The sequence below is a fragment of the Cydia splendana genome, chromosome 4, assembly GCF_910591565.1.
Source record: "Cydia splendana chromosome 4, ilCydSple1.2, whole genome shotgun sequence".
Classification (NCBI taxonomy): domain Eukaryota; kingdom Metazoa; phylum Arthropoda; class Insecta; order Lepidoptera; family Tortricidae; genus Cydia; species Cydia splendana.
In genome coordinates this window covers 7,303,284-7,331,233 of record NC_085963.1, presented here as the reverse complement: position 1 = coordinate 7,331,233, position 27,950 = coordinate 7,303,284, and the positions used below count along the sequence as shown (strand labels likewise).

The following is a 27,950-nucleotide window of genomic DNA, read 5'->3' as shown; positions in this document are numbered from 1 at the left end:
CGAATGCGAGGAAACCAAACAAGACAAGGCAATTTCGCAAAATCAGTAATTGAAGTACTTAGGTACCTAATAGACCTACGTCCATGATTTTTTTCCTTAGGACTTACTTGCAATCGGAGACTTTACATGTGTGAAGATTAATAACCCCTAGCGAAAATTAGATTGCAATATTTACGAAAACATACATTTTTTAACAAACTGCAGTAATTTTAAAACTATTTGTTCATTATAACTAGTATGAAAATCAGCGGGATTGCCTCTTACTTTTTAATTTTATACTTTTTCGTTCTAAAAGCCGCAACAGACTACCGGACCGCACCGCAACGTTGGTGCGCCGCACCACGTAATAACGTACTAAAAGTATTTTAAATATTAAATAACAATTTCATTAATAATATAAGAAATTTTTATCTTGTGTTTATTTTATTTTCATGAATATAGTGCTAAAAAACTTTAAAACCCAATTTAATATCGTACACACGTTTAACTGTGGCTGTAAAAGATTCTGCCTTTGCTCATTTACGCAAGTGTAAGGTTTAAAAAAATATTTTTGGTGTATTCCTTTTGGTTCCCGCCTTATGAAATCGAGTAAATAGAATTCAACGAAAGAAATCAAGAATAATTTGTTTTTAACAATTTATACTTACATCATTTTTTATAAAAAAAGGATCAACGTGGGATTAGTAAAATTAAACAATTACCAATTGTTCCAGGCGAGGAAATAAAGACACTATTTTTCCATTTTGTTTCCACCCAGTTGTTCGTGGGACGGGGACGCAGAGGAGTACACCACTTTTCTGCGCTAGAGCATAAACGTATCACTTTCTACGCACCTTTTAGAACAACAACGACCCACTTTCAGAGCATGAGATATGAAAAGTACATTTTGGGTGTTTAATATTTTTTTTTCACGAATAGTAAGATTACAAGGTAATGAATAGGGAATGATAATGCAACAACATTTATTTGCGCTAGTAACAAAGGTGCAAATCTCAAACAAGTTGATTATTAGCAAAGCATCATGGGCACGAGGGCAGCCAGCAACGTAGCGACAGCTACGATTCTCGGCGCGGCCAAGTCCAAGGCGGCCAAACTGCATGTTGATGCGTTCGCTTCCTGTAACAAAAGAAAATGCGAATTGGGCGTTTAAGTTTATATACCATCATCCACACTGTCAACTGATAATTTTTATATAAAGGGGCCCACTGATTAACAGTCCGCCGGACGGTATCGGCCTGTCAGTTAGAACAAAATTTTGACAGTTCCGAACAACTGACAGGCCGATGCCGTCCGGCGGACTGTTAATCAGTGGGCCCCTTTAAGACTGAATCGACCGTCCAGTGGCGCCCTCATTAGGGGAATTGTGATCTCTAAAAATCCAATTTAGTTTCTGTATAAATCAGTACATTAATATTGTTGTCCTATGGTTCCCCAACTTTAGGTTAAAAGCCCTCTAATTGCCGCCAAGTTTAAAAAATATTTATTAACGTTACATTTCAGAATTACATTATGTGTACCAAATTTCAACCCAGTCCAGTAGTTTCGGAGCAAATTTACTATGACAGACACTCAAGTGATCCTGTTAGAACCCTTCAAATATTAAAATATTTTACACTTTAACACTTTACCTTCTCGTGAAAAGTAAAGCAGCCTTCCAACCGGCGCCGCGGAAGCTTGCCCAATTCTAACTTATGGCACGGCTCCCGACTGTATATCGAGTTGTTCGTGGGCACCGGTTTCGTCGTCGGCGGCTTTTCGCAATTCACATTAAACTCAAAAAGTCCCATTTTCTCCACCACCACTATCATCAAATTGGTATACCGAACGTACGAAGCCCAATAAGGAGGGTGACACTCCCCTCGGGTCTCCTCGTATGTAACTGGGTGATCTTCAGCTGTCTTCAAGAAATGCGTTTGGTTCATTATGTACAGTCTGATGCGATGATCGCAAGAAAATGTTTCTTCGTCTTCGTCTACAGCTTGAACTGTCTCATTATTCACTGTTTCTGGAAGTGGTGTTGTGCTTTGTGCAACTAAAAATAATAATTACGATTTTATTAGGTTAGGCACTAGACAACCTGGTTTTGTGATAGGTAATGTAAGTTTTTTTGTTTTAGTTACTTACAGTCCTCGGGCATTCCGTAGACATATTGATTCCAGTTATAAAAGTCACCCAATAATATTAAAAATTCGGTTAATATCCATTTGAGTAAAGTGAATGGCTGGAACGATAGAATAGATATTAGCACACTATACAGTTTAATTAATGAACACTTGGGAGCATAGGTACTTAATTTTATACATACAGAAGCGGCTAATAATCTAAAATATTTTTCAGGTTTGCTTTGTAAATTGTAACGGGACATATACAGTGATTATGAATATGGTAACGATGATATAATAATTGTTTGCATAATACCAAGTATTTTCACAAATATTCGAATTAACATCAGAAATAATGAAATTATGTAATGATAGATTTATTCTGCTTCTGTATTATTCGATTTGTTTAAAACAAAAACAATTTCATAAAACTTATCAAAACCAAATCCCGTACAATATCAAATTTAAAAGTAGGTATATAAATATTAATATTCACTGATGGTAATCGTCCTACCGTTATAAGACCCCATGAGCTGCTAGGTTTAGGAAGTATTGAGTTTGGACACAACGCTTGATAGTTGAATACTTCAACGTGCTCGAAAATTTGTTTATCGATGAACGACTGCAGCACCAAAGGATGGATTTCGCCAAAGAACTGCCCAACCTCATCCGAATTATTCGATAGCACCACGTAACCTGAACTATCTATGACGTAGCAATCATGGTCGATACCGTCGCATGATAAACTCTGGAAATGAAAAAATATATACGTTTTTATTTGAATCTGTACGTAGTCAACACACCACAACGGCTCACGCAGATTATCCATAATCAATAACAAAACGCCCGCCAGCTATGGAAATTATTCTTTTACAATGTTTTTATTTTCGAGTTGTGCTATTCATACCTAACTAGCATAGAGCGGCGTATGCGTTAAATGGTTAAATAGATAAGTTTAAGTTAAATATACACTACCTAGCTTGCAAACGTTGTTTTTATAATTATATTTTATAAAATAATATCGAATAAATGAGAATAAATATAATAATGTGATGCCAAATGGGGTTAGAAAGGATTTTTTCCTTATTTATAGGTATATGTATTTGTACAAGTAACTCACCTTACCACCCACTGATTTGGTAATCTCTGAAAAGCTTTGCCAAAAATGTTTATAAGAGAACTGGAAGCCCACAACGGAAGCAGGAGTGTCAATTCCCTTGTCCTTATAGAAAATGGCGTAGCTGGCGGTGATCGTAATGTCGCCATCATCGTTCTTGACAGAAGGCCGGTCCTTAATAGACTGGTCTAGTATTGGTAAACGAGTCGCCACGACAAGGGACTCCCGGTTGTAGAGTTTAGTCTGGTTGCGCTGGAGTACCGCCGCTTTATATGGCGTCGTTTCTATTCCGGTGCGGTAATCATCTCCAAAGATACTGAAACAAGAAAGTGGGATTTGAATTGTGCCTAACGATTGTCAGTTTCACGTTTAGTGTATTAAGTATTTAACACCCTTAAAAGTCAACTTTGTTTACGTAGTCTTAGTTATTTGATAAGACAAATAAAAAAACTTAGGTATATTTATCTTAGATAAAAACGATTTTACAAGTAAACAATTATTGGGATATATCTACTTACTTCCCATCATATATTTTGCTCCTCTCGCCTTGCTCATTTACGACTTCGTTTTTGTCGTCATCGTTCAGATAATGCCACCTTGTGAGACCACTGGATGTCATAATGAATCGCACGCTGACATTGTATTTATCTGCTAGCCAAGCTTCGCGTTCGCTGTGGTCTTCCCAGTCTTTGAAGTATGGAGCCGATAGCTTCGCGTCAAACACTAACTGCTTTACTAAATCTTCGTTACAATAATAATCATCTTTATCGAGTATTTCTCTCTTGTCTCCACAGTGCGCTGGAAAAATAAAGCATGGGTTGTACATGATTTAACATAAGTTTTCGGTCGTAGATTTTTTCCGAAATGTAATTAGTAAATAAAATAGCGATCACGACGGTAGATACAAAAACATGATAGATCACATTGATACACAATAAGCATTGATTTACTTACAGTCAACTGAGAAAGCTTGCGATTCAATCTTATACTGGGTTTTTGAAATGTTAAGATCGTTCTTTGAAATCCTTACTAAGAACTTCCATATTTCAATTTCAGGGGTTTCTGATTCATGACCTTCCAAATAATGATATTTGCAATAAACCCTGAAACAGTGTAAATATTTGTTATGTAGTATAATAAATTTAACATTAGTACCTAATCGACTAATCCCTACTACATCTACCCTACTTTTTTCTCGATTATGATTATATGATTGAACAGTATATTCGATTTAGATGAAGCATGTGGTATAATAGGTAATAACCTATTATAGGTATATCAGAATATTCTTGTGTTATGTATTGCAGCTCAAATGATATAGACTACATTTTTAACCGACTTCCAAAGGAGGAGGTTCTAGATGAAGAGATAGATATTGTTTTTCAAATGTTTTTACCAATCAGGGTGTATTCTGTAGCTGTAATTGAAGAATTGGGTGACATTGATTCCTATGAGGTCTTGTCCTTGTGTGGCTTCAAGAGGGTTGTCTTTCAGGATGAGCTCCGTGTCTCCGTAACCCTCTGGAAGGGAGATGCCCATTGAGAAAGGTGTGCCCTCCAGTTCGTTGAAGAAGTAGTCGTGTTTGACGCGCGCTATCCTCCTGAAATATCATTCAAGTTATTATTACTAAATGGTGATAGGAAAATGATGTAGTTAGTAATGAATTTTTTGAAGGTACCCAATGATGATACAATCAATCAAAAATAAGTTTTAGTCAATAAATTCATTTTTGGTACATACTTTTATTCCAGACTGTACCTACTTTTCTTTCCACAAAAAAGTAATACTCATCGAGACAATTCCAAAAACCCCAAACACAACTAGGTTGCGTTGTTTTATCTCAGAGTTTCTATGGCCACCTCTTGTCTCCATCATCAGATCAGCTCGATGGTACCATAATATTGCTTTATCACCCGACTTACATAATCGGAAACCGGCAAGTGGGTCAAATTTAACTTGCAAGATTTAATTACACACCTTCAGACAACGGGACAGGTGAAACCACAACTAAATAAAAGCTTGGAAATTGGCAAAAAATAAAAATGTTTCGCCAAAATTAACTTAAAGTCACAGGTGTATTGTCTACAAATGTTGCAAACACGCCTTAAGGGGCCCACAGATTACCAGTTTGCCGAACGATATATCAGCCTGTCAGTTAGACGCAAAAAGTGACGGTTCCGAACAACTGACAGGCTGATATCGTCCGGCGAACTAGTAATCTGTGGGCTCCTTTACACGCGCTTTAGCAGTTCCCAGCTCCCGCTACATACTCAGCACCGAGTGTGTTATAGTAGATTGTTAACCAAGGGTTGAAAGGCACCCATTTCTGTCGAGGTAGTTTGGCGCTCGAACGCAGTGAGAGCGCCAATAGTCCGAGACGGAAATGGTGCCTTTCACCCGAGTTAAACACTCTACTTTTCATATCGAATGCGAGGAAACCAAACAAGACAAGGCAATTTCGCAAAATCAGTAATTGAAGTACCCAATATACCTACGGCCATGATTTTTTTGAAATGAAATGAAAATGAAATGAAAAATATTTATTTCGAGCAACTATGGACTCATACAGATTTGTTAGTAGACTTACGTTCCTAATGTTAGTACCTAATTAACTATTACAATATATATACACTGCTGGAAACATGCATTTCGCAGCAGTGTCTCATATACGGGCAGTCAAGTCTGTCCGCTATCACACACAGGATAGGGTTGTAGACCAATAGTGGGACCGGATTTTTGCACTAAAAGTTTTGATAATTCTAAAGATGAAAAAGTGATACTTATCTGACATGGGACATATTTTTAAGCATATTTGTAAAATATGACGAAAAGTTAGAACGAGCGTTAGATATAAATTAGGTATTTATATATTTTTAGTAATGATTTTTTAATATTGAATTAAAGTGCAATGTTTAATTTCCATCGTTTATAATATGTATGACGCTTTATAATGTAAAATTATTAGAAATTTTTTTAACGTGCTTCTTAGTCAAACTACAAATTAGCTTATTATTTTGTCGATATTGAATTAAAGTTTAATAAATCCACAACAACATATCTAAATTCTTAAGTTAATAGGCAAGCTAAAAATTTAGAAGAATAAGATATATGCTTTAGAATTAATATGCGTTTTTTGTCCTATAATATCTAATATTGAATTAGAGTCTGTAAAAATAAGTCTATTACTATAAAATAATATACGCAGCCATATTATGGAAAATAAGAAATTTCGGTGTGTAGCTTGCATTGTAATAGTAAAATATATTTAAAAAGGCGCGAAATTCATACATACGCCGCGCTGGTCCGGCAGTGTCGCCGGCGCGGCGCCCGAGAGCCTACCTATACCTCGCCCCTCGCCTCGCCCCACCTCCCGCTCACAGCATTGTCTATCTTTTCTTATCATTCATTTGTTTGTTTACTGTGGACATATATAAATTAGATGCGGACATTACGTGAAATGAAAGGGGTCCCTTTGTTTCCCATAAAGTTTTAAGTCATAATGTATTGTTTGTCATATAAGAACCTTCGGGCTCTCGAATTAAGGTTTATTTTTGAATGGCCTTAGTAGCAGTGTGATAGCGTTGACTCGGCTCGGAGAGTTGGCGAATTGGCGATTCATTCGCCGAGTTAGCGGATCGGATACCAAGTTATCAGTTATACTTGGTCAAGCAGATCTTGTCAGTAGAAAAAGGCGGCAAAATTGAAAAATGTAGGGTCGAAGGGATATCGTCTCAAAGAAAATTTGAATTTCGCGCCTTTTTCTACTGACAAGATTTGCTTGACCATCTATAGTTTAGTGGCCGAGTTGATTAGGAAGAACATTTGAATTTCGAAATTGTAATAAAAATGTACATGATATTCACAACTATTTTTTACCATAGTTTGTCAAAGGACTGTCTCATTTCAAACATAGAGAGAATCATCATACTATCTTTGACTTACACTAGTACTAGCACCCAAAAGAAAAGGATGAATATAGTTTTTTGTTTTTATTTACTGACAAATTGGTTTGACTGACTATACCTATTTCTGGTTCCTATTGTCATGTCCTGTCATATTCAACGTCAATATCATATTATGTATATTATAAACCAACTGCTCAATATTACACGTATACATATTGAATATACAATAAGGTAAGTGACCTCACCTTATTGTATATTCCGTGTCGGCCGTATATGCCTATATACGGCCCACCTTAAATTAAAATGTTTTTTTTTAATAAACAGGATATTAAGTATGAAAAACTCACTCAAATAGGTATCTTATTTATTGAAGTTTCTTCATTATACCAAAATAGTTATAAAAATATTACGATACTCTTGGAAAATATACCTTTTATAAAAGTCCTATTGTGGGCCTTATTGAACACTAGCAGGGTATTACTTAATCCCGCAAAAAATAATCATTTTGACAATAGACAATAACAGATTTTATTGTTTTTAACTTAAGAGTTATACATATACAAATAACAATATTTGGTACTTCACAACAAGAGGATATTTATAATAAGTTAAAAATAATTCTTTTGGGCCTTATTAACTAAAGATATAAAAATTGTCTAGTTTACGCGAAAATAGTAGGTAACTAAAGTCACTAAACATAAATCTTTATTATTATTATGTTTTAACATCTGGGGGCACGGCAGTGCCCCCGCCAAGACGAGCAAAGCGCAAGGGCACTATCTACCTTTTCTCGAAGCGCTTCGTCGTTTTTTGGAACCCTCATAACTTGGGGTTGGATTATACTAGATAAACAAAGTTCTTGGACTTATTAAGCATATCAATTGCATAGCTCTTATACTTTAGATTTTATTCATATCTAAAAACTTCGATTTCGTCACTGACTCACTCACTTGATGATTATCAATACCTTTAGGGTACTTCCTGAAGTCCTCTAAGAAGCTGAAATTTGATATGTAAGATAGTTTTAGTACACAAACAACAAATAAATTCAAAAACTTGAATTTTTTAATCCCTAAGGGGATGATGAGGGGGTTTAATCTTGTATGGGGAATCAATAATCGCTGAACCGATTTAGTTGAAATTTGGTATGTAGATAGGTATTGTTATAGGGAAGGATATAGAATAGATTTCAACCTCAAAGTTTACCCTTACGGGGTGAAGGCAGATTTCAACCCCAAAGTTTACCCTTACGGGGTGAAGGGTTTATATGGGGAATCAGTAAGAAGTACATTATGTAACAGATGCCCCCAGATACTTATTTCAGGATTTTTAATAGTAAATCACCCCCAACCCTTTAAATTAGGGGATGGAAGATTGTCATAAGCAACTTACAAAAAGAAGTGAAATCCCACCAAAACATTTTGATGTAAAATGTTGCCCAGACGAAACCATAAGGCTCGCACTGTCAAAAAGTTATCAGATCTCTTGCCAAGCTTCTAACTCTACAAGCCCTAACTTCACTAGCTCTACACCTTAGTCAAAGTATGTGGCTCGGCCGTTTCGTTTCTACAAAAACTATTGTATGTATAATAAAAAAACCGCCCAAGTGCAAGTCGGACTCGCGTTCCAAGGGTTCCGTACATTACACAATTTTTAACAATATGTTTTTTTAGTGAAAAGTGAGTAAAATGTCTTTTAAAAACCCGTAGGGATCGGATCAAAAACTAAGTACTTAAGTCCGACTCACGCCACAGATTATACAATAGTTCTTACGAACAGATACTTATCTCTCAAACAAAACACAAATACCTACCGTTTTGATACCTACACAAAAATACAATGGAGTGACCTTCAACGCGCCGCTCCCCGCACCGCGCGCACCGGCACAACGCTAGGGTTGCTGACGCTTAGAAATGATAAATAAATACCCAGTTAAACAGAGGAGTGAAATAAAAGGAAAGCTAAATCTTAAATTATACCTAATATTCCGATTATGCTTTAGTGTTTGCGAAATAGTCATTTTAAAAGATCACATGTCCCTGCAGTAACCGCAGTGTTTACGCCGTTTTATAAACCGCGCAATAATCCCAGCAAGAATTAGTTTTAAAACTTCTTGTAATTTAAAACCAGATAGAGATTAATGTTACATAGTAAAGAAAAATAATAGAAACCCCATGAATAAAGGTAATTAATTATAAGTTAACCAGAGCAAAAATGAGTAGGCACTTTCCGGTGTAAACTTACTGTCGTTAAAATAAACATTTACCAAAATAAATTAAAAATTTACTACCTATTTCAAATAGATAGATATCTAAATCTATACATTTGTCACACATATTAAACATTACATGTTTAATTAAAGAAATTCAATAGTAGGTAGGTACCTACTACCCGCGCGATTCGAACTTCAAGATATCGCGCCGTTAGACATTCACTAGATATGAAATAGTAAAGATATGTGACGTTCCACGGCAAAAGGTACCTTATGGCGGCTGGCGCTTCCGCTTACTATTATCGCCACTCCAATATTCAGTCGGGGCAATGGTACCTTTTGCCGTGGAACGTCACATATCTTTACTATTTCTTATCTAGTGCATCTCTAATTCATTTCCCGAATCCCGCCGTACGTGTAACTATCGTAAAAATTGACAGTGCGGCGCGCGGTGACGTGCGTACGTGAGCGCGTGTGGCAACCAACTGGCTTGCTTTTCTACCGTGAACGGGAGCAGATTCGTAGGTATTAATCCGAGCTCGCGCATAGAGTTCCATAGGCCTGCTCACGCTTAGCTCCACATTTCTAATAGGTTTTCCTGTCATCTATAGGTAAAGAGCTAATATGTGTATTTTTTTCATAATAAAAAGACCCAGTAGTTTCGGAGATAAGGGTAATGTAAATTTTTTGCCTGTTTTCTTAAATAGCTTCTAAAATATTTATTTTAAAATTATGAAAAAAATATATTTGAGATTCTAATTCTAAAATGAGCCCCTTCATTTGATATATAACAAAGATATAGTTTTTTTTCTTCTATTTATCATTCATCTCAAAAGTGACCCCTTTATTTAAATTTATATTACATATTTACTTTACATGTATGTCTTTGGGTTATAGACAAATTTCAACTTATTAGTCCAGTAGTTTCGGAGCAAATTGGCTGTGACAGACGGACAGCCAGACACACGAGTGATCCTATAAGGGTTCAGTTTTATTCCTTTTGAGGTACGGAACCCTAAAAATAATGATTATAATAAGTTTTTCACCTTATGCCCATGTGGCGGTAGCAAAACAGCCAAGCCACATATTTTGACTAAGATGTAGAGTTAGTGAAGGGGCTTGTAGAGTTTGAAGCTTGGCTCGACAAGAGATCTGATAACTTTTTAACAGTGCGAGACTTAGGCTTATGGTTTCGTCTTAGCAACATTTTACATGAAAATGTTTTTGGAGGGATAATTTTTTACAGTATAAATATTTATTCGTAACAGTTAGTATTATCTTTTAACATGATTTTTACCGTACATCTGGGCCCTATTTCACCAACGTGACAGGTGCGACATTTGTCGACATCACTGTTACTGACGTCACAGGCCTTTATAGGCTACGGTAACCGCTTACCATCAGACGAGCGGTGTGGTTGTTTGCCACCAACCAGTGTTGGGCGTAATTAATTACTCGTGTAATTTAATTACTAATTTATTTACATGTTATTAAAATGTTTGTAATTTAATTACATAAAATTTAATTACATGTAATTAATTTTTCTGTGTAATTTGCAATTGTGATTACATTAATTAGTAATTAAATTACTCAATTACTTTTCATTTACCTTTTTAATAATATGCAAATATGAACAAATTTACTTGTAGTAATTATAAAGAAAAACTTTTATGAATTCCATTATACGCTGGATAACGTTATAACATATTTTTTGTCCCTGGAATCATACCTTTACAGGGTACTATGTGACAAACCACGTTGAATATGGCGGTCGGCGCTTACGTCGCGTAGCACCGCATTAGTATTGGGGCGCCGGTAATAATGACGTAAGCGCCGACCTAAGGTGCCTTTCGGGTTGGACTGTAGCAAAGGGGGGGCTGGGACTTGGACAATTGTCACAAGAAATACGACAGCTGTCACGAAATTCCGACACAGAACTCATTTACTGTCAAGAATTACCGAAAGTTCTTTGAAATCTTGTGTCAATTGTCATCATAAACATCACAAGAAAGATACCTGTTTTTTGCCGATATAATAAAGTTTTTTTTTAAATAATACAATGATAGTGACAAACAGGAATAAGGCCCGTCCAATGGTAAGCTATAACCGTAGCCCATGGATGCCTGTGACGTCAGCAACAATGAGACTTGTCGAATTGTCGCACCTGTCACGTTGGTGAAATAGGGCCCTGGTGCTACATTACGACACCGGTGCTATAATAAGCACATTAAAACAATCCCTTTGGCCGTGTTTTAAAATTCGTCATTCGTTGCAAAATTTCTATTTTTCGCACTTCTATCGTAAATAACTACCTATGTATTAATAAAAAAAGTTACCTATATAAGTAAGTAGTTACTGCCTTTAAAAAGTATAAGTCTCTAAATGTTATTAGAATTTTTGATTCTTTAAAACGTCTTTAGGTCAATAAAGCAAGTGAAAAATTATTAGAGTTAGACCAAGAAAAGTTTGCAGCGATTTGGACAGCCCACGCAGTGAAGGTGTTATTTATAAGTCATAATTTCATAGAAGTTTCTTCAAATCGGCCTTATTAATGAAAGATTAAAAATATTCAAAATTATCTTAAAATATTTTAATCTATTATTTCATCTCATACGTTCAATAAGGCCCGGGACTGGACCTTTTTGCCTGCACTGACAGTGGATCTTCTTAGCAACAAGTACAAATTCAGAATAATAGGGAGCAACTGCTATTTTTGAATGCTGGGCCTTGTTACCCGCCGGGCCTCATATGCCTGCACCTCACCTACCTTATTTATTTGTTTTACAAGGGGAAAATTTGTTGATTAATCGTGCTAATATTGATACCCAATACTGAACCAATATTGAAGGTTTCAAGGGACGAGGGTTAAATAAAATTTTCACTACATCAGCTCGTAAAGGCCCTCTTGATTGTTCGAAACGGATAAGAAGAGTGGCATTTAATTTGATGCAAATTTTGAGTTGTTTCCGTAGGTATACTCGTAAAGCTCAGTTGGTTGGTAAAATTGACTTTAAAATGATAAATATTGAATAACGTTAGTTTGAAATTGATTTAAATGATAAAGTAAATATTATCGGAGATATATATATCGGATATCGCTCTTAAACAAAAAATATATGTCGCTAGTCATTTATAACCTAAAAGCGCCAAATTACGCAAAATTATATTGAAATGACACCTGTCTATTGAATTTGAAGAATACTTTAACAAGGGTGGTTATCTGTATGACAATGCACCTAAAATAATTTTCAAATGTATCTATTATTTCTATACTTAACACGATAACGAATTCTACGTAAACCAAACCGCGGGCAATCCCTAGTACATATAGAAATAAATAAGTGTAGGTAAGTTTCCATTGTGTACCTACTATTAACAATATAACTATTTACCATTGATAATAATTTTATAAACGTTTTGCGTATTTTTTACGGGCACCGCGCTAATCGCTAGCCCGCCACCGTCGATCGCTGCCTCCTGCCACGGCGCACAGCGCGGCGCGCGAAAACGCCGCGCGTTTGAAATGTAACTCAATATAAGCGCGGAATGCATACTTACGTATCAGTATTTAGTGTCGCCGTGATTTTATATTTCTAATATTTTGTGTGGGAACTAAGATCTTTATTATGACCGTGTAATATTAACTCTACAAACTTTAATTCAATATTGGCTATACTGCTTAACCAGAAATCAATATCTAGACAAGCACATTGTCTACATTTCTAACTTTTTACAAGTATACTAAGTTGATAGATAATATCGTAATTTTACAATATCAGCTACTTTAATTCTTTATTCACAAAGTAATTCGTGTTTTTACGTTCACCAGAAAGCAGCTGTTCCAGATTTCTAAAAACCGAATATTGTGAATAAATTAAAGTGTTATTGAACATGTTACAGTTTTTTGTAACTTTAATTTTATATTTACATAGTTATTTAGCAAAATTGAAATATTTAAATATGGCCGAACGCTCCACCTATAATTTTCTAATATTTTACATAAATGTTATTTAACATGCATGCAATAACATATCAAAAAAGAAAAAACTTTAATGTTATCAGAACCCATTTTTGTTCCACCGCTGGTCTATTGGGGCTGGCCCGCACCCGGCGCACCAGGGATGTGCATCGTTTGCGCATAGTCGCATAAAAGCAGTCCACGCGTGCTTCTGCGAACATCCCTGATGCGCTGCAGAAACGAGGCAGCCCCATCAATACCCGGAACGCGTTGTTGTATTGGATCCGGAGGGCCCCGTAGGCCCGCTGGGTATAGAACCTCCATAGGCTGCACGTATACAGGGAAGTACAGTACGTTTTAAATAAGGTAAGTTTTACCTCCCTTGTACATCGCGCAAACCTACGGGAAATCATGTTTGCCCTAACCGGCAGAGCCCTCCGTTCTCGTTCTACGTCCAGATTTTTCCTTAGGACTTACTTGCAATCGGAGACTTTACATGTGTGAAGATTAATAAACTCTAGCGAAAATCATTCAGATTGCAATATTTACGAAAACACACATTTTTTAACAAACTGCAGTAATTTTAAAATGATTTGTTCATTATAGTGTGAAAATCAGCGGGATTGCCTCATACTTTTTAATTTTATACTTTTTCGTTCTAAAAAAAAAATAAAAGCCGCCACAGACTACCGGACCGCACCGCGACCTTGGTACGCCGCACCACGCAATAACATAATAAAAGTATTTTAAATATTAAATAACAATGTAATTAATAATATAAGAATTTTTTATCTTGTATTTTATTTTATTTTTATGAATATAGTGCTAAATAACTTTAAAAACCAATTTAATATCGTACAAACGTTTAACTGTGGCTGTATAAGATTCTGCCTTTGCTCATTTACGCATGAAGTGTAAGGTTTCAAAAAATATTTTTGGTGTATTCCTTTTGGTTCGAGTCTTATGAAATCGAGTAAATAGAATTCAACGAAAGAAATTAAGAATAATTTGTTTGTAACAATTTACTTTCATCGTTTTTTATAAAAAAAGGATCAACGTGGGATTAGTAAAATTAAACAAATACCAATTGTTACAGGCGAGGAAATAAAGACACTATTTTTCCATTTTGTTTCCACCCAGTTGTTCGTGGGACGGGGACGCAGAGGAGTACACCACTTTTCTGCGCTAGAGCATAAACGTATCACTTTCTGCGCACCTTTTAGAACAACAACGACCCACTTTCAGAGCATGAGATATGAAAAAAAATAACCTTGTCAGACGCAATGATGTTAAAAACATAGTTCGCACCTCATGTCATCGTAGTGGAACAACACCTCAACTTCGGTCATGTTGCCACGCTTCGCCTCGGTGAGGTTCTGGCGCAGCCACTGGATTTTGTCGCCCAGTTCGCGCGCATCCTTCCCATCGTCCACCTGCTCCACTTCCACGAAGTCGACACTGTTGTAGTTCACTTGGAGCTCTCCATTGATCTGAAATTACATGTTGAGTACTGAGAAATTTAAACAAAAAAACTGTTATGGGAAATTTGTTCAGGCTGTTACTCCTAGACAGTTTGTAAGTTCAGGGCATTCTATAAAAAAATAATTAAATACCTACCTACTACATTATTATGTAGGTATCTCTTTGAAAGTTAAAATATTCTGAATTTCAAATTGAGAATGAGAATCGTCAGAAACTTACCGAAGTTATAAGAAGTGGATGAAGGAGTAAATATCCGTTATTACTAACTATGAACGAGTAACCGTTGACGCCAAGCTGAAAAAGAAACACATTTTAATATTTTCTGCAATTTTACGAAGACAGCTTGGGTAAGGTGATAGTTGTCATCTCAATACAATTCATAAATCTCAATAGGTACAATAAAATAGTTACTCGTATTAAGGTGGTTCGATTTTCATACAAAATTCAATCGCATTGCATTAAGTCACTACACACTATTAGTACATAAATATTTTCGCATTTATCTACTTTCGAATATTCGTTTGCGCGAAATTAATAGGAAAACAATGTTTCATACAGAAATCATGCAATAATCATAGTTAAATTTTCATCAATTTTACGTATGTGTGTGTCACAAATGTCGTGTACAGATACATTTGCGACGTTGCCATACTATTTCCGACGTTGCCGGGCTGACCACGGCGCGAATTTGGAGTGCCGTCATGTTTAGTGCAATTTTGTTGACAGGTACTTAATTGACTGAAGCGAGAATAAGTACCCGAAATTCGTCAGCTTAGCTAAGAACTATCATGGCGTGTTTTGCAAACAGTCGCTTTTTTGCTTTCAATCGGAAAGTTCCCGGTTCGATCCCCAGCATTGTATGCTGGGATATAACTTTTTGTAATTTTTTTACACCTAAATTTCTTATTGTTTTTTTTTATATGTTTATTTAATTTTTCTTATTTTCAAAAAGCGAATGACTACGCGTATTTGTTTATTTTTTACAAAGATAATTAGAAATTGTACTCTACCTAATCTCTTTGATTTTTACAATCAGGACATCCTCACTGCAATAAAAAAGAAATGTATAATATTTCCTGTGGTTGAAAATAATGGATTTTTTGTCCATGAATGAAGAACACAATTACAGTTACTACCAAGTAAGTAAATTATAACTCGATTATAACATTATTAGAATCCATATTGTTGCATCATCTTTCTTCCTATTCCATCAGAGATTTTTTCCTATCATGATTCATGATATTATATTTCTTTCAGGTACAGGGACTACTACGGATAACAAATATGAAAAAAATGTACTTGTACTTGAATTCAAAATAAAAAAAATACTTAAATAAATGTTTTCATTTTATTTTAGGTAAAACCGGCCAAGTGCGAGTCGGACTCGCAAACGACGGGTTCCGTACCATTATCTATAAAAAAGGGTCACCCATCCAAGTACTGACCCCGCCCGACGTTGCTTAACTTCGGTCAAAAATCACGTTTGTTGTATGGGAGCCCCACTTAAATCTTTATTTTATTCTGTTTTTAGTATTTGTTGTAAATAGCGGCAACAGAAATACATCATCTGTAAAAATTTCAACTGTCTAGCTATCACGGTTCGTGAGATACAGCCTGGTGACATACAGACGGACGGACGGACGGACAGCGGAGTCTTAGTAATAGGGTCCCGTTTTACCCTTTGGGTACGGAACCCTAAAAGCTGTGAAAATCAGGTATTGAATATTTTTTTTGAAAACGTTGATAAAGTAATTTATTGATAGAGTCTGTGCGCAAAGAGAAGAGTCTTGAAATGTAGGGGAGCCCATACATTCTACGACTCTTCTCTTTCCGCACATACCCTAATACCAACTAATACTGAATATCTGGGGGAGCGGTGGTGGCCTAGCGGAAAGCGCGTGCGACTTGCAATCCGGAGGTCGCGGGTTCTAACCCCAGCTCGTACCAATGATATTTGGTACGAAATATCATTTGATACCTATTTACCGAAACCTATTTATATACCGATACCTATTTTTCGGTGAAAGAAAACAATGTGAGGAAACTGGACTAATCCCAATAAGTTAACTCTCTGGGTTGGAAGGTCAGGGCAGTCGCTTTCGTAAAAACTAGTGCCCATGCCAATTCTGGGATTAGATGCCAAGCGGACCCCACGCGAGGAAGAAGAGATTGAATATCTGGGAGACCGACCAAAGCTTAGAAAACATAAAAACTCAAAAATGCGCGTTTTCTCACAGATCAGACCTAGCTAAGAGATCCAACCCCTTATAGCAAATTTCATTGAAATCGTTAGAGCCGTTTCTGATATCATCCAAATATATAAATAAAAATATATATATAATAATTGCTCGTTTAAAGGTAAGATAACACAAAAAGACTAAAATAAACAAAAAGAAATTACCTACTCGCACCAGTCTTGAACCCCAATCCTCTTGCACGTATTTCCACGAACATACCGTTACGCTATTGCAACATACTTACGTTGTGTGAAATTGTCTACTACAAGGATCACGGAAACACTGTTTGCATGTGTGAGTAATAGTAGGAAAAAGCGTGACAGCAACACTCCGTCGAATTAAAAAGGTGGTTTTTGCACAATGAAGTATTCAATGTTTATTTTAATAATTCAATATTTATTTAAAGAGTGCGCGAAACATACTTTTAAGTATACAAATACCATGACCATTTCACAAAAAAATAAAACCTGAAATTTTGCAAAAGTGGTGCCATCTAGCGAGAGTTAAGTTTTGAGTAACCTAGGCGAACCACCTTAAACCGGTAACCACGAACGGTAGGTAACGAAACCCTTTCCGTTCCCGGGTGAATGAACGAAAACGGTTTCCGAGCCCTGTAATGCAACAAGGTGCTTCTGTCAGTACCTATTATCATTTCTGTAGCGTTACCTGATGGGGTTTTGCCAGTTTAGCGATACTGTCGATGGGAACGTCGGTGCCAGCCACTCCGAGTAGTGTGGCGTTAACGTCGCCTTCGATGAATGCAGGGATCGCCACAGAAGTCACCAGTTTATCCTCGTCCGGCTGTAATTAAACAATAATTTTTATTTCATTTTGTCTGAATTTTATGCACACTTATCAACTAAATTTAATAACTTTGTTTTTTTCCGAGTTTCCAATGGGTAATAACTGGAATAACATAAAAGATAATAAAATAAAGCTAGCAAAATAAATATTTATTTTACATGGTAGTCTGATAAAACATGAAAACAGGATATCGTTTAATTACAACGAAACAATGGTGCAATTTAATGATTTTATTTTTAAAGTTTTACATTATGTCTTCTGTGATGATTTTGACGATAGACTACACCCTAATGGTCGCTGTCAGTAGGCCGACGACCAAACCCGATCATTGGAAGCATTGGGCGCCAACTCAACTAAAATATACTTACACTTGAGACATCGGGGCTCACATCCCAATCCTTTGTTCTCTGTAAACGTAAATATTAACTTTAGTTCTGAGTCCACTGAAATGAACGGGGGAGGGTTCACGCTAAAGGAATGTTAATCCCGCAGGACGACATTAATTGTCTAACTTTGTTTGTATGGAGATGCGAATCTGTATGTTTTAGTATAAGATAATGATTGGTCTGATCGTTCAGCGATTATTTTTATATTTTATGTAGGTATAATATGCATGGTAAGCGCTCGAAGGGGTCGGTCAAATGTTGGTCAGCAATAAAATATTAAATTCAATATTTAAAATGTGTCATTTGAAAATTATCACTTCCAATAAGCTTGCTTTCTCTGCTGATATTATTGGAAGTAAAATCTTTCTAATAAAATAAAATAACAATTTTGTTGCCCAGTTGGTTATTTAGACACGTTAAATTGCTGCTGTTTAAATAATCTGAGATAAAAATAATGAAAAACAGTTTTTAACTAGATATTTTTTATTTATTAAGGATAAAATATTTGTTTGCTGACTGAATGATTGAATGGTCGATTTTTGTTACTAATAAATTTTGATAACGGTCAAAAATTTACTTCACCTTTGTATTTTACATTTACGTAATATAAAGTTAACGGACGGAAGTGACGGAACGAAGTAAAATACAAATAATGTTAATAAGGACAAGACTAATTAGGTATGTTTTTATCCATTCACTAATAGACTAATATCTGGTAACTACCTCCATTTAGCGTCACAGTTCGAAAAAAAAATAGGTTGACACAATAGGACGGGACAGTATTCCTTTTTGGGCAAATGGTCAGTACGGGATTTCACTTATGTGGGACAAAATAGTTCACTGCCATATCATTTGTTAGAAAAACCGGTAGAGGGTCGTTTCTGAAAAGGTTGAGTTGATAACAACTATAAATGATTGTGTTTGATAATAGTCATAACTTGTAATAAGTTTTTAATCTCGGATACTTTCCTTAAAAAGGATAAATCTATACCTCTTTAGGGGTAGGTACCCATTCTTCACACATAATCACAAATAGAGTTAAACTCAACAAATCAGTGATACTTACACCTTCAGTCAGATAATGAACCCGACAAAGAACTTCAAAGGCCATTGGTTATAAACTAGATTGTATCTTTCATCGACCTCCTGAATAAATAACAGTACCAGTTTATAATCTCATATAAAACGCTAAATTTAAAAGTTAATAAAAGGTAACAAGTTTAATAACCGACTTCCAGTTACCGCATTCCAAGGAATATGAGGGAATAAACCTCAAAATCAGTTATTCGTACGCTCCTAGTTGGAACGATACACTACTTATTACAAAAAGAACAATTTATACCGAAACTACGAAAGTGGTTTTTATGAAAAACCACTCTGAAGAAAAGTGAAGGAAGTCGGTTGAAAAATGTTATTTTAAATTTATTGCGATATAAACTGACCGTCTTGTCCATACTGGCATGAGTCCAGGTAGGAGGAGGTTTTGTACCGTTCAATATCATTGGTTTAGCGATCACGTTGATGTACTTTAGCACTTGTTGCTGGACTTCTTCCACTGAGTGAATGTGGTCGAAAGTACCTGCCAGAAGCATACATATATCAGTTATACCGTTAGAAAACTCCTGTTCGACCTCTTGATGAATAAATTCCTGATTTTAAAGAGAACATTGTAATTTACCCTAGCTTACCTCTATTATTACAAGCCATTGATTTTATTTCATCGACGTTGGACACTTCTTTTCCAATGAGATACGTGAATACTCTAACAGGTGTGTACGTTTTGCCATTAACCACCTCTCTATTGTATTGCTCAAAAATATCAGAAAAATTTCCTGAAACGTAATCTGTGATCAACATGATCATTTGGTTACATCCTCCAATACTCGCCACATTACAATTGGTTTCTTCTCTTCTCTGTAATTGAAAGGTACATCTATTTAAGCCACTCAGTATCTTCATCCTCGGATACTGTCTAAGACGGAAGATAGCATGAATATATGGTGGAGATGAAAATCTGTAAAGAAATTTTAATTCTGGGACCAATTCGTACAAAAAATAGGTAGGTAATATTTTACCTCCCTATTTTCATTACCTGCCGTCTAAAGCAAGCAATAGCTTGCTTTAGACGGCAGGTAATGAAAATAGGGCGCTGGAGTAATAATAGTCTAAGAGATGTGACCACACTCGAAGCAACCAAATGCGGTGAAGTGGTGCAGAGTAAAGAAGAGTGGCGTTTTCTTCTGGTGGTGGTCTCTAAATTATTTAAATGCAATGCTACTTACGGCCCTCAACGTGGTAAAAGCTTTTATATAAGCTTCAGTTAGATTGGCGTAGCCGTCCAATTCTATCTTATGTTTTTTACCGTCCTCCGTCGGTGTTAGGATTTCTAATATTGTTCCTATGTTTTCCTTTGTGGCCTGAACTACTGAGAACTCTTGTGATGAATTTGAATTTACTTGAGAACAATTCATCACTTGACCGGTAACATTTTTGAAATAATACACGTTAACATAGTCATTGTTAGACAAGGTATCCAACAATGACTTCAAAGTTGTTCTCGCTACATAGTTCTTGAATCCGGTCATAGAACCTGAGACGTCAAAAAGAATGATCATGTCTTTGGAGCAGGTGGCGGCCTCGATGTACCACGACTGCACGCGGCAGTCATAGATGTCAGTATCCATCTGGTTCCAGCGCATTGCAGGGAAAAAGCGCAGGACACCATGGGAACTGCCAAAATATTGCCACGTCAAAGACGGGTCGGCATTGTAATTTTTAGTAAATATGTCATTGAGATCCTTTGTCCAAAGTATGGCTTTTCTTGGTTCCTCCTCTGTAACAGAACCAGATTGATTATTAACGCAAAATAATATAATTTGTTATAGGAAAATATCAATTCGTTATAATGTTTACCTCGGAAAAATATATTGGTAGGAACATGGACGCAGCTTTTGTCAGTATTTACTCGTATGTTGTAAAAGTGAGAATCACGGTCTACAGTTACATTTTCATAAAAATGTTTCATTGCAATAGTAAATTTTGGTATTTTTTCCGGGTCTTCTTTAGTCGGGATCACAACTGTATCATTTCCAAATTCATTCAGTTCCATAAAGACTGAATATTTAGCGGAGCAGTACTCAAACTCATCATCTGCCGTCCCGTTGTATTCCTCCTTAAATTTTTTCGCTAACTCGATAGCCGTCGCGTGGATACACTGAAATAAAATTTTACTAATATATTATTTTTATATTATACAATATGAATAATAGGATAATTGTTATTTATTATTATTTTCTTTCGGACTGGTTCGAGTATGCCAAGCTAAAGCATTTTTTATTTAATTGAAATTGAATTTTTATCACACACATTTTTTTTTCAAGTAGAACACAATATTAATAAAATAGTATGTTTATTAAAAAATGGTCCTTGAAGACCCATAATATATTCTATTTGAAAGGTCTATCAAACGACATCCCACACTAAAGGGTAGAAGCAAAAAAAAAACTTGTCGTGCAGGGGAGATATCCTAAAAAAAACAACGGATTGCACTCCGGGAGTGCCGACAGAAGTGAAAACTCAATGACTAGTCCAAAATGTCTGCAGCACTATCTATGTATAATTGACCCATCCTCCTTTCTATTGAAAAACTTTAGTTCCGAAATTGCTGGCCAGTGAGCTTAAATTTGTAGCGTTAATTGTTTAAAATTCGAATAGAAATTGTAAAGTTACCTTGCAGACCTCGCATCTAAATATATTTGGTCAATATTTTGAGTTTTATTCACCAGTACTAGAGTTCACTTTTATTAGCGATTTAATCAAGATGTAGCTTTATTGAATTATATTTGAGTGATATAAAGTTAGAATGTAACTGTGAGATCCTCGTATTTCAGCCCGTACAAGATTAGAACATTGAGCTTTATTGCTTAATATAAAAATCCAGTTTTAAATAATTGACCTGATTATGATACGTTATGACTAAAGTTCTTTGGTGAATAACATTGTCCGTGACACATGACGTCAGCGTTACGTTACGCGTTACGCTGAATCGAGTTTATCATTTTTTCCCCACCTCAAAAAGTGCTCAGCGCCGCTAAAGAAGTTTTCACGTCAAAAACTTTTTTTTTCTAGTTCATATTTTACGACTTTTGTCGGCGTAACTGATTTATAATCCATGCCAAATTTCAGCTTTCTAGCGCTAACGATCACGGAGCAAAGCTGCGGACGAACAGACGGACATGGCGAAACTATACGAGTTTCCTTCCTAGTTGACTACGTACGAGTATTAAGTAATTTTTATTTAGATATGCATAAGTTTTATTTTTAGTATTACCTATCATTTAATTTCGTTTTCAATATCTTTAAGTATCTCTACTAACTGGTTATTTTACCTACAAGTGTTTCTCTTGCCCCATAGTTTTTCTTACACTATCTAACCTTATGTCCCCTTCAACGTTTTATCCATTAAATACATAAATCTTTTTGAAGTGAAAACTTCTTTAGCGGCGCTGAGCACTTTTGAAGGTGGGGAAAAAATGATGAACTCGATTCAGCGTAACGCGTAACGTAACGCTGACGTCATGTGTCACGGACAATGTTATTCACCAAAGAACTTTAGTCATAACGTATCATAATCAGGTCAATTATTTAAAACTGGACTTTTACTCAATGTTCTAATCTTGTACGGGCTGAAATACGAGGATCTCACAGTTACATTCTAACTTTATATCACTCAAATATAATTCAATAAAGCTACATCTTGATGAAATCGCTAATAAAAGTGAACTCTAGTACTGGTGAATAAAACTCAAAATATCATGACCAAATATATTTAGATGCGAGGTCTGCAAGGTAACTTTACAATTTCTATTCGAATTTTAAACAATTAACGCTACAAATTTAAGCTCACTGGCCAGCAATTTCGGAACTAAAGTTTTTCAATGGAAAGGAGGATGGGTCAATTATACATAGATAGTGCTGCATACATTTTGGACTAGTAGACATTTTGGACAGAGTTTTCACTTCTGTCGGCACTCCCGGAGTGCAACCCGTTGTTTTTTTAATTTTAATATTGCTCCAGAAGTAATGGATGATTCATTAGTAATTCATTGATTACCTTAACTGCGTTGATTTTCTTCGTTAGCATCATTCTGACAGATGTTAGTGAAGATTCTAATATTGACATACCATCTTTCCTTCTTACGCTCGCGTTCATTTTCTGGTATTCCTGTAACAAAGTTTTGTATTATACTCTAGCAATTATTAATAGTTGCAATTGCACACGACATATAAAGGCCAAATACGGCCTTTTCTGAACCTTTGGTATCTTTGTGTTCCTAATATGTACCTATTTAAGAAGTGGAGCCACCCAGGGTTTCCAGCTTTGGCCACGTTTGACCCGAAACATATCGCCAATAGCGACTAAAAATTGAAGTGAGTGAAAGCCTTGTCGTCTTAACAGACATTTGTTAAAGTTATTATAACATTTTTTGTAATGGATACAAATATTTAGCATTCTTCAAAGGTTAAATTGATTACCACATATTATTTAGAATACTTAGTAGCAGCATATGAAATGAATGCCTAATTGATGACTGCTGCCTTTAAAGTGATTTTGTAAACATGATTTCAGTACGGTTACCATCAGTTTGTCACTGACATAAACGCCGTCGAGAACGTAATTTACTTTCTATACATCTCGCTCGCACTCGCATATTAGTGCAAACGGGATGTATAGAAAGTAAATTACGTTCTCGACGGCGTTTATGTCAGTGACAAACTGATGGTAACCGTACAGGTATCTGAATGTAACTGTCATTTCGAATCAGTTACATACATGCATATTGTTCACGGGTAACCCGTTACGCGTACTCGTGAACAAGATGTAATATTTAACTGCGTCGAAATATCGGGAGCTCGAAAATAATACAAAAGGTAATCACGGTCAATGTCCCGGTCGATATAAGTCTACTGTAAAATGGGGTTACTTTGATTCGTGGGGTAACATTGATCATCGATTTTTTAAACTCTTTTAGTGAATTTCCTTTTGAAATCGTAGCTGAATGGTTTCATCATGTATCTGTTAAAAATGCGAACCACATCATAAAATGATTAAGTTCGCTTTCAAAAATCAACTCCCTATTCCTCAAAAATCTAAGATCAATGTTACCCCTTGAATCAAAGTAACCCCATTTTACGGTAGTGACATAATTAACTGTGATACCCAAATGCATTTGAGCAATTTAGAAGAAAGTTCTCGGAAGCTAATAGTCATTACGCAAGCGGCGCCCCTGGCAAGTCAGACAGACCCTTTGTGACCCGGAAAATGGAGAAGTGAAAAACCAATAACAGTGAGCGTTATACAAAGTAATACCTTACTAAGTTAAGTTTAGTTTTTGCTATAACGATATTCCGTGACATTTAGCATAAATAAATTACTTACGTATATGATTGTTGAAAAACGATGAAATACTCACAGCTTTTATTTGTTGAGCTTTTGTCAAGGCTTCATTTAGTTCCCATATTTCTTCGCCAAGCCGGTCAGCCCATGCTTTAACTCTGAAAAGAAAATGACCGTATTATTGGGCAATGAAAGTGGAATTACGATCTTAATGACGAAAATTGACTCTGACCCAAAAGAAAACGAAGTACGAGTATGCCTGCTCCTCTGTAGATATAGTATAACTGATGACGCTGATTATTTTACAACTAAAATGTAAAAAGAAAATAAATAAAATAATTTAAAATAATTTCAGCCTATATACGTCCCACTGCTGGGCACAGGCCTCCTCTCATGCGCGACAGGGCTTTGGCTATAGTCCCCACGTTAGCCCAATGCGGATTGGGGACTTCACATACACCTTTGAATTTCTTCGTAGGTGTATGCAGGTTTCCTCACGATGTTTTCCTTCACCGAAAAGCTAGTGGTAAATATCAAATGATATTTCGTACATAAGTTCCGAAAAACTCATTGGTACGAGCAAGGATTTTAATCCAAGACCTCCGGATAAAAAGAAAATATTATAATAATTTTAATATTTAAGAACGTTTCTCGATACAGACGTAGACCCCATTTTCCTTTCTGGATATTGACATTTTGGAAAATATTTTTACATAATTTGGTGTAGATATAGTGCCTAATAAGTACTTACGTAATACGTAATACGTAAGTACTTACGTAATACGTAAGTACTTATTAGGAAACACTTAGCTACGCACAACGGCAGGCCGTCGACGTGTGTAGTGGAAGCAGCTCTGCTACGGCGTCGTAGCATTACAGTAGAGGAAGCCCTTTGTGTGTACATAGCCTATTTGTAATGTATTAATGTAGCATGCTAGCATTCCATTTTAAATTAATTCGAATTACGGTTAGGAGCAATAACCTAATAAAGTCAAATATAAATATTAAGGTCAGACTGTCGAGAGGTGCGCCGACTTAAAAGATTACATTGGAAGTTTAGCCATCGAAATTGGTGCAAAAATTGCTGGTGTTGCGTTGCAGCTGCAGGAAAGGGGCGATGTCATTGTAAAGTTTCTTGTTAAATTGCGTTACTGTTGCACATTGCTGTCGCAAATAGAACGTTCCATTCGTCACGCATTTTATCAAGGAGATCGACAGTGACAATGCCTGTTTACCGCTGCAGCAGTAGCACTGAAATTTTGCTGCGGTCGTAATCTGAATGTAACCTTAACCCCTTTTTTTGACAAATTAAAAAAAAAGTCAGTTCAAGTAGTTGAAAAAGAAGGTGTCAATTATGTACTTATCTTGGATACATTGCCAACAAAAGGGTTAATTCTTTAGTTTGTATTTCTCTATTATGCAGCTATTTACTTTAGTAGCCTTTATATACTATTAAAAAAAAAGTGGAATAAAGCAAAAATAATGAACTGCTAAAATAGAAAAAGTCTTCCTGTAAGATTATTTGCCAAGAAAAGAATTTATAAGTAATATGTTAGGACATATTACTAAAATTACATTACTCATAAATGAGTAAAATGAATGTAGTATCCCAGTCCAAAAATATGATTATTGGGCATGTTATATTAATATGTACAATTGTACATGTTGTTTTTTTTCAACCTATATTAGGTACAGTCGACGTCAAATATATGTTCACATTTTTCGCCTTATGAGTTAAGAGCCAACAGGAGTGGTCATTTCTCCATACAAACGTACTCCTCGTTTTCCTCCGTGGTTTTTGAAGCTAGAGCAATGATTTTTTCAACACAGATTAATATTGTCTATATCTGTGTCGGACCGTTTTGCTTTTTTTGATATTTTTGTTTTTTAAGGCGCTAGAGCCCTTCAAAAATGGCCAAAATGGCCTAATTGACTATGCCGCAATGAGAGGCGTGGCATTCAAAACTGATATCAATTAGCCAAAAAAGCAAAACGGTCCGACACAGATAATTTCATAATCATTTAGATTTCCAAATTTGGTTACGATTGGTTAAGTTTTGGAGGAGGAAACAGAGGAGTACGAAACCTCGATTTTTGAGATTTTTACGCAGGATTTTTCGCCTTGTCCTTATCGCACTACTTTTAGGTGCCGCTTCCGTTAGCGAGACGGGTATATTTACCTAAAATATTTAAAACTCAGCTCCTGTTTCGTCTTAAGGTGCAAAAGTGTGAACATATCTTTGACGTCGACTGTACAGTGTTTATCAACTACTAAGACAGTTCTCGTAAAACGAATCTGCGGAGGTGTGAACTGTAAATTGCAGTCGCGAAATTAACCATCTGGCGGAAGCCTATTCTTATTAGATTTCTAGGCTCGACCTTCGACATTTTAAAATAGGTAACCTAGTTTAAAAAATCAAAACAATTAGTTGGTGGTGCACTTTCTTACGTGTTGGATCTTTCTGATCTCCTCGCCGGCGTTGCTTCCCGAAGGATCATCAGCAACGCGCAAAAAGCCAAGCTTAGGCCACGCATCGTCGGTGAGTCACTCTTGCGCACCTCACACTTTACATATACACAAGCTCAAACTGTTCAGCTTTAAGGCACTTTGTTACAGTATTTTGTTCAAAAGGCTAATACCATCACGACCACTACAACGCTACGCTAAAATACAACGCTCTATTTATAACAGAAAATATATCTCTATTATAGGTAAGCTTTCACTGTGATAACGAGCATGATTAGGTACAATAGCGGCACGTAAATTTCTCTAGGTTATAGCAAGTTATAGTAAGTTTGCTAAACTTTGCTGCTGACACTTAGAAGCTTGGTACACTGCATTGATAGTCGGTAGTCACAAGAGATCACAACGCGGTTGCTTATGTTATTGTTGAGTTTTTGCCGCCGATGCGGTGTCGGTGGCGGCCCGGCGCGACGCGTGTGTCGCGGCGGACGCACGTGCTGCGTCTATTCTCGGCCGGGCGGGCGGCGCGGCGCGCGGCATCGAGCGAACACGAACTGGGTCGGGCAAACTCGCCCGTCCACTCGTTTCCACGCTTTTGGGCTTTTTCGAAGTGATATAGCAAAGCATATTGCGTGTATTTATAATATGAACTTTGTTAATCCATGTTCTCTCTGACAAGAGTGTGACGACAAAGAAGAATCCATATTCATGCCATCTAGCTAGTCTTATTGTCGCCGTAATTGTACAATCAAACTTAGTAGAACCACAGATCTCGGAATAACGCTAAGAATTATAAATAAAACAGACACGTTTAAAATCAAATTGAAAGTAAAGTTTTACAGTAGTGAGTATATAGTACCTATAATGACTGTATGTAGGTACCATC

The 27,950-nt window shown here is 36.1% G+C and overlaps 1 protein-coding gene across 1 annotated transcript; it reads right to left on the bottom strand.

Moving 5' to 3' along the window:
- Positions 1-945: 945 nt before the first annotated feature.
- LOC134789768 (voltage-dependent calcium channel subunit alpha-2/delta-3-like) lies at positions 946-27,679 on the bottom strand. Its single transcript, XM_063760411.1, has 19 exons — positions 27,050-27,679; positions 24,677-24,758; positions 23,317-23,427; positions 21,117-21,417; positions 20,486-21,036; positions 19,892-20,117; positions 19,646-19,782; positions 18,186-18,224; positions 17,680-17,814; positions 14,996-15,070; positions 14,603-14,784; positions 4,616-4,819; positions 4,174-4,322; positions 3,738-4,017; positions 3,223-3,535; positions 2,617-2,850; positions 2,125-2,221; positions 1,629-2,032; positions 946-1,116 (listed from the first exon to the last, which is right to left on the bottom strand). The coding sequence occupies exons 1-19, from the start codon at positions 27,133-27,135 to the stop codon at positions 1,009-1,011; spliced, it is 3,714 nt and encodes a 1,237-aa protein (XP_063616481.1). The 5' UTR covers positions 27,136-27,679; the 3' UTR covers positions 946-1,008.
- Positions 27,680-27,950: the final 271 nt, after the last annotated feature.